General features: G+C 32.6%; 1 protein-coding gene across 1 annotated transcript; it reads right to left on the bottom strand.

The window, feature by feature from the left end:
* On the bottom strand, positions 7,299-9,074 carry LOC109361739 (myosin heavy chain kinase B-like). The gene has a single exon (XM_019607279.1). It carries the CDS (start codon positions 8,721-8,723, stop codon positions 7,368-7,370), a length of 1,356 nt encoding a protein of 451 aa, XP_019462824.1. The 5' UTR covers positions 8,724-9,074; the 3' UTR covers positions 7,299-7,367.

Below are 9,074 nucleotides of genomic sequence, written 5' to 3'. Positions count from 1 at the left end.
TGAAATTGTACGTTGTAACAATTGTGTTGCAATTAAAGACTTTGGATTGATCTCACTAAAGAATAAAGAAGGACCATTTGGAAATAGACATGTTTGAGATCACATTGCATGACATTTCCATGTCACTCATCCATATTTGATCTATGTCATTGAGTATATTAATATGGTGATCATCGTGGTCGAGTCACACTTAAATGTGATGAAAGTCGCGGTGGTTCCATAGTTAATATATGAGATGGACCAGATTGTATTAAGGAGAAGTCTAAACGTAAATAGCATATGGATGCGCGCCTAAAGAACCTGTGATATAATTGTATCATGAAGATATGAAGCTCAAGTGGGAGATTGTTAGAAATTATAAATTTCTAATTAAGGTGAGCATCATATATTTGATACAATGATATTAACTATTTATTTTCGGGGTTACATTATAAGTGATCTAATTAGTGACACCCCTTAGATTTCTAAAAGGTTATAACGGATATGGGCTTAATGGGTGGATACCCATCAGGTAAGGGTGGAAACAGGCCCACCGCCTATCAGGGGCCTATTACCTGGCCTATAACAGGCTAGGCCAGGCCAGGCTTTTTTGACGAACAAGTCAGGCTCAGGCTTTCTAAAATGCATATTTAGCTTAACAGGCCAGACTTTAGGCCATCTAAAAGGCCTATAAAGCCTAACAAGCCGACCTATTTAGTTATATTATATAAGAATGTTGAAATTATACTATTTTAACATAAGCAATATTATTATATATGTGTAATATTAATATAAAAATGCATATAAAAATATAATATAATTATTAGAATTAGATGGGCCTAACAAAAAATGAGCCTATAAGCCCATTAAAATGTAGACATGGTAGCCTATTTTATGAGCATATAGTATAATAGGCCTTTAAATAGGCTAACAGGTCAGGCCAGGCTTTTAAACAGGCCAGGCCTAGGCTTTGAAATTTTTTTTAAACAGACTAACAGGCCAGGCCCAGGCTCCTATGTGTTATATAGGCTGGGCCTGTTTAAGGCAAAGTCTGACCTGTTTCCACCCTTAGCCACAAAATATGAGCGTCAGTGTTGAAATTATTGGTTAATTAGATAATAATGTGCAAGTCCCAAGAGGAATGAAGGATTTGGTTGAGGAAGGCCATCATACCACATCTCTTTCAGAAACGTAGATCAAAGGAGCACATCCAGGAACATGAATTCAAGTATGACACTGCACTCTTTGATTCATATATGTGTGTGAGAATCATTAAATTCAAGATCCTAGGATTGGTATTTCACCAATCATTAAGGAATCTCTAACATCTCCTCCTTTAGGAGCTCTGCCCATTCTCCAAATGGTCATGATTCTGCCGTTGTAGTTTTTTTTTTGCTTTTATCTTTTTTCAATGTACAAAAAAATGATATCTCAAACTATGTCATTAACCAAAGAAGATTCTCATATCAATTAAAAAAATTAAATATCCATTATTTTTTATTTTTACTTTAATATTATTAAATTGAGACATAATTTAAATTAATATTTGGGACAACTGATCCGATATATATGACCATCATTTTGGGTAAAAAATGTTGAAAGGGTGTAGAAATTACATCAAACGACAAATATTAGATGAGTGAAATATAAAACGTAAACTCACATAAATTAAAGAGAATTGTAAATAACATCCTATATTAAGAGTCAGCTATTTTACACAGGTTAATAGATTAGTATTCTATCATTTTCACCCAAAGCTGGAAAAACACATTATGAGAGGATGATGCAAAATGAAAAAAATGGGATGATATTAAAAGAAATCACCATAAGTCCATAGAAATTCTCGTGGTTTTTGTATTTATTTCGCGCGGCTCTAGTTGACTGATGTTATTGTTGTTTCCTCAACCAAACCTTGCTTATCTCATGTTCTTAAGAAAACATAGCATTTGTTGTTAATCATGCATTTTCAATGAATAAGAAAGTAATGACAAATTTGTCTGTTAGCGTTTGATGGATCCAGTGCTTCTGTTGAATATTCGTTCCTTCTCATAACATGTTTTTTAGTTTTGATATTTTTTTATAGGATTTGTTTTAAGTTATATGCCAATTACTTGATATTATTATAAAAATATTTTTACAATAATTCACTATAAAGATAAAATCATCAATTAGTTTAGTGAGATGACAAATTATATGAGTTGCATTAATGAATAGCAATTTTAGAATATATATATATATATATATATATATATATATATATATATTTGTTGACAAATTAATAATATATACTCATGAATGTTCTTTAATTAGGACTGTGTTACATAAAATAGTTTTATAAATATTAGGCGCGGAGTATGGTTTAATAATCACTAATTCAGGATCAATACTGATATTCTGCGAAGCAACTTAGCTTATATTATATAGAATTAAATGCTCAAGAAGTCTCTCGCTCAATACATGCACATTCATCTGCTGCAAATAAGAATGAATCGCTAAATGGACTTGCACTTTTTTTTATACAGAAGTTCACTTTAAAAGTTATTCTCCATAAACTTAACCATACTTCCTTATTTGCATATACAAATCATAGTTAAGTGCCGTCCTCACATTTTCTTTGCATGATAGGAGCAAAAATGGCCCCCTTAATTTATAAAAATATATAACTATATGTAATTTTAATACCAAAATTTGAAGAAAAAATAATATTAATTTATATGTTTTATATTTCAAGGATCGTTTTGCAAATATTACTAATGTTCACAAGTCTACATTGATACGTCCAAACAAGATCTTACGCAAATTACAATTTTTATATGGTAATCACTAAAATAGTGATATGAAATATAACAAAACCACTATCCTAGAATTAGGATGGTATGAATGAAAAATTTTGTAGCCCATGTTAAAATTAGTATTATGCAAGTAGGAATAAAAATGTTATCAAAATTACAATAACAACCATTTGAATTTTATCAAAATTACATAAATTAACATGTCATTTTCTATATTTATACAAACTCTATAATTTATGTATACATAAATTACACCCACTATATATATATATCATATATCCATGTAGGAGATATAAATGAAATATTTTAAACAAAAAAAAGATAAATATAATTAAGTTAAATAAAACATGATATATTGTATAAACAAATCTAAATAATATGTGAGTCAATATGTTTTCATTATTTTTCGCTCGTTACAATATACTATAAGAGTTATATAAGCAATATATCATTGTAATTAATGATGCATTTTGTAACAAACACAAGTAATGAGAGACATTAACTTTATATTGTTAGGACTTCTACGTCTTTACAAAATATCATAGTTTATTTAATTAATTACACTCATCATCCTATTAGTTTAAAAAATTATATTTATTTTTTATATACACCAGACTAATTAGTGTAATAATTCAAATAACAACTAACAAAAGAAAATAAAAGTAGTTAAATCAAATATAACATAATTCTCAATCCATCGAAATATTCTCTAATAAGAACATTATTAAATTCCTGTTATTCTGTTCACACATCCAGTGTCAGCACTATCCCTCGTGCTGAACTTGCCAACTTGTGACGAGCTTTCATTTCACACTAATACTTCTCCTCTGCATGTGGTTCAAGCAAACGTGATGTGTGGACGATGGTATAGAAAATTATTATATAATGCATGCAACACACTCTGAACTCAGATAGATCAGTTTCGTGGATGATTCTAGAACATGCATGCTATCTATTGACATCACAGCGTACCTCACTTTTATATATTAATTTAAAGTATCTGGTGATGAGAATACTATAAATTTCTGTCGTTTTCAATGGCGTTGAAGTTGAGATGCATTACTGTGTGCTAACAGTGCAACATTGTTTTGGTTTCTTTATAAGCCTTGGACTGTGTTTTCATTTAAAAAATGATTCTGGTATTAGTAGAAGAGGCATCTTGGCGTGGATCAACATAGCTACTAACATTGATATTTAATTTAAGTTAAATATAAGTAATGGATAAGACTGCAGATTACTTGGTGGAGAATTAAATTAAATGCAATTTTGATTGCTTGATTGAAATACAGTGGTTTTTGGATAATTAAAAAATAATAATGGAATCAAGCAAAAAAGACATGCATTTTCATCAAACAACCAAAATTATTTTGGCTTGTAATTAATAATAAGAAATAGACAATAATATAATTTTATTAAAAAATATCTCTAGAAAAACTATAATGTAAGAGAACTATGAAAATAAACACATAATAAAGTGAGGGAGCTCTAAAAATCTTTCAAAATTTTCTCAAATCTTTCATCCAACTCCGAAATAAAGGATAAAGTTTCCAAAATTATTATACTCCTTAGATTCCCCTCTGAAATTAGACTTTCAAACATAAGCTTAGAGACACACAGCTGAGGGAGCATGCATGGACTAGGAAACAAGTTTGCCGTCCAGGTATCATTAGGGCTGTAACAACAATCGCCATGATTTTCTTATTATTGTTGGTGGTGATGCGAATTGGATCAACTTTTCATTTGATGATATTAATTTTTTATAAATGGTATAAAAACGGCATGCAATTTTTAATGGATACGACAAAATGTGATCGATGACACATTAAAATGGAAAAGTGGTACATAACATATGTATTCTAAGCATTGAGGTTAAACAATAGAATTCATGATTGGCGTTTGGCCACTCGTATGCCTGTACCGATATCCTCGTGATTTAATGGTTTTAAATTTCTGGTCTCAGATTCTGAGGCCCATGGTTTAACTAAAAACCACTGCGAATCTCAGTTGGTGTGTATGTAACTATGTATATATGTCGCATAATGCGGCCAATCAAATAATTAATGCAAAGCATCATACATTTCTGTTTTGCCATTGAAAAATATATATTATATTTGAATCTTGTTAAAACATGTGAGATAAGACATTGTCATTAATACATGATAATCTACGGTTACCTTTTCTTTACTGTAATTAGGTATTGATTTATGGAATACCATGCATATTCTAAGTAGCATAAACTTTTATATTAAGGTAGACATATAAGATAATAATTATAATGACAACCAGAAGAATCATTGGTCCAAACTTACTTGATTGAAAGAAGGGAAAACAAATGAAATGAAAAGTTTTATCGTAAACTTCCCCACAAATTTAAAAATATATTTTATAGATGTCAGAAAATTTCATTCGACCCGTTATAAAAAATTAAAAATAAACACAAAAACTTGTATTATAAGAATATAATACAAATACACCACCAGAAAACAAAACAAGTAACATGCAGTTTCATCAAATCAACCCAAAGATGAAATTGAAGTTGAGTGACACAAAAAGATCATACATTGGTTCAGTGCAAGGAGCACGAGAAGAGAATGAAAATAAGAAAAAATGAGAAGGCGGAACTGTGTTGGTGTGGTTTGTAAAATCAATGTAAGGCGCATGAATAAAGATGCGTTGGTTTACCATTAGATTAATAATGTTATATGTACATATCACAAATTAAAATGTCCATTAACATAAGATGATAACAATGACTTTTCTAATAAATAGAGACAATTTGATACATGTTCACAATAAATAGCTAGGACAAATGACGTCTTCAAGGAGAATGAAGTTTTTTTAGTAGTAATTATATATTTTCTTCTTAATAAGAAACTAATATTTGATTAAGGTGTGTTTGTCTCTTTCAACAAGTGTCTCTCACATGAATCAAAACTTTGATATTTTAATATTTTTGGAAATCTAGTGGAATCTTACCCAACTAAACCAACTATTTTTAGTAAAAATAATGACTTTTCTAACCCAATTTATCACCGCTCATCTTCTTTTATTCTCTATATAATTATACATTGTACGTTAACAATTTGTTATATGTAACATTATTTAAAAATAATAAATAATTAGTTACAACCAATTATTGGGTTTGAAAATAATTAATTATTGGCATGATTCAGCTTATCCACTTAATCATGCCAACCCATATTCATTTCATAGTCATTGTAGAGTTAAACTGGTATGAGAATAAAAGATTATGAGAGGACTGTGTTACATAAAATAGCAATTTTAGAATATATATATATATATATATAATTGTTGACAAAGTAATAATATATACTCATGAATGTTCTTTAATTAGGACTGTGTTACATAAAATGGTGTTATAAATATTAGGCGTGGAGTATGGTTTAATAATCATTAATTCAGGATCAATACTGATATTATGAGAAGCAACCTAGTTTATATTATATAGAATTAAATGCTCAAGAAGTCTCTCGCTCAATACATGCACATTCATGTGCTGCAAATAAGAATGAATCTTTTATTTCGTTGTGCTTGGGCCTTGAGGGATGGTTGAAAATACAAGTGGAGAGGAGGGAGAAATTGTTTAGTCTACTACAATCATAAATGAATAAGCCTAGTGGATAGTATAGTTTGATATAAGTTTCAAAATATTTATAGAAGAAGTGTAGTTTTTAGGCAACCTGTGGATGAGATCTACGAGTTTGGGGAAGTCGTGGACTAACAATGTGACTTCCTTGTGATCTCGTGCATCTGAGGTATGGTAGTTTTACACGTTCTCTCTCCTCAATGGAAGTCGTGCTTCTCATGCACGAGTTCCCTAAAAGTTACATTATTTTCATAAATATTTTGAAACATATACCAAACGTATGATAGTATACTCAAACTCCCCCAAATAAGCAATGCCTTTAGGAAACTAAGTTTAGAAGTGTTATTAATAAGTAGAAAATGTTAAAATGGTGGATTCTCATGTTAGATTCTTAAATAGGTTAAGATCAGTGTAAGGGGCATGAATAAAGATGCGTTGGTTTACCATTAGAGTTAAACTGGTACGAGAATATTATTGTAGAGTTAAACTGTTCATTTCATAGTATATCCTCGTACCAGAAGATTTATTTCTTCCAATTATTAGAAATATGATATTTGTAGTATTTTGTTTAGTTTTAGAAATATTATTATAGAAAATGATTAAATAAGACACATGTTATAATTTTAGTGATTGGAAGTAATAATTTATTTCTTTATATCATGATTTACTTTATTATCTAAAACTGACATACATGAGTTAGAAGAGTATGATTCTCCAGTTATGGTGTAAATGAAAGAGTATGATTCTCTAGTAATGGTGTAAATGAAAGAGTATGATTCTCCAGTAATGGTGTAAATGATCGATGTAAATTACAATTTACAATCATGCATGTCACCCTTAGCTAGAAACAAATATTAAATAAACTTGACCAACAAATTAAGCTACCATGACTAAAATTAAAAACAAAGATGTCATCATCATATACAATTTCCCCCATCCCAAATACATTTTTTATGTTCATTAATTTCCCGATGATATTTTCTTTGAATTTATTCCTTTTCCAAGGATTCAGTGTTGGATATTGTTGTAGACTCATGTAACTTCTTCAACCTCTCAATAGAAACCTGCCAAACCTTTATCTCCCCATCAAGTGAACCGCTGAACACTGCAAATACGTCACCATTTCGGGTAGAACTATTACTTTGATCATCGTCATTTTGATACGGAATAGCAGCCAAGGATTTAACCGGTTTCCGGTGACCATCGAGAACAGCGAGGCAACAAAACTGTTCATTAAACCCTCGCTTCCAAATCCTGACCGTTCGATCAGCTGACCCACTCAAAAGCAAATCAGAGAAGTTAATCAAACACAGTATCGCTTTCTCATGCCCCCTGAGGGCCCCACTCACCACCATATGATTCGCACTGTCTTCTCTCTCCCACACTATTATTGAACGGTCGCATGCACCTGAAAATAAAACTGAACCGTCGTCGTTTAATGCTAACGCATTAACCGCAGACTCATGCTTCTCCAACGTTGCTAATAACACGTGGCGCTTCTCGTTATTGGGCCTGGCCCAAACCCGTATTCGTTTATCAGCGGATCCAGTGTAGACGGTTCCATCGTTAGACACTGCAACCGCATTGACCGCGTCGTCGTGAGCCTTCACCGACTCTACACACCGAAGATCAGAGACTCGCCATATTTTAAGAGTCTTATCCCATGAAACGGAGTAGATAACGCCGTTAGTGTTATTAACAGCGAGACCTGTAACGGCGTCGGCGTGTTCTATCCAGAGACGTTTATTGTGACGGCGAATTGTTACGTAGTTTTTAGGGAGGAGGAAACGGCGGAGACGGTCGTTGGCGGTGGGAAGCGTGGTTAACATGCGGTGGAGGTTGCTTTTATGGGGTGTATGGTGCCATACGCGGATCTTGGAGTCTTGGTGTGTGGTAAAGATCATTCCATTACAGAAGGTAATGGTTTTGGTGGAGCCAGAAGAGGTGGCTTGGGAGTTGAAGTTGTGGAGGTTGGTGAAGGTGTTGTTGTCGTAGACGGTGATTTGGTGGCCGGTGGCGACGTAGAGGAGGTGGCCGTGGACGGCGAGGGAGGTCACTGGGGAAGAGGGGTTAGGGTTGAGGGATGTGAGGCAGTTGTGGGAGACAGAGAAGTTTAGGGTTTTGAGAGAGAGGTTTTGGAGAGAATGAAGTGATGGGTGGTTTAGTATAGAGTTGTTGCTGTTGAGGTTGCCATTGCTTTCTTGAGAGGAAGTTGTGGGAGTAGAAGAGGAGCTAGTATCTGATGCATGTTGTTGTTTTTGTGGTATATTAATCATGGTTGATTGGTTTGTGGCTCTTGCGCAAGTGGGGGAGGAGCATGTGTCTAGCCATGACAGAATCCGCATGTTGTTGCCGGAGAGTGATAGAGTTTACTAGTATTTATTTACTATATAGTATGAAGCTGTGTGAGTGATGAGGTGGATATAGGAATTGGATATTGTGGCAAAGATTATAGTGGGATCATAGATTCATAAAGCAAAAGGGTAAGAGAAAGTACAATGGGTTTGAGATTGTAATAGGACGAACGAGGTTATGTATTTGAGTGTACTTATAGTATCATGTAAAGACAAATGGAGCATTTACTGAAGTGCCGGACAACGTGGAGAAAATGAAGGAAAAAAGGACAAGTAGGGACCATTATGCTTGCTGGTTTTTTCCTTCTTGCTGATTAATTTTGGCTTCTTATTATCTGTTTA

This window comes from Lupinus angustifolius, chromosome LG12, assembly GCF_001865875.1.
Source record: "Lupinus angustifolius cultivar Tanjil chromosome LG12, LupAngTanjil_v1.0, whole genome shotgun sequence".
Taxonomy (NCBI): Eukaryota; Viridiplantae; Streptophyta; class Magnoliopsida; order Fabales; family Fabaceae; genus Lupinus; species Lupinus angustifolius.
Note: the sequence above shows the minus strand (reverse complement) of the source record. Positions and strands in the feature narration are given on the sequence as shown.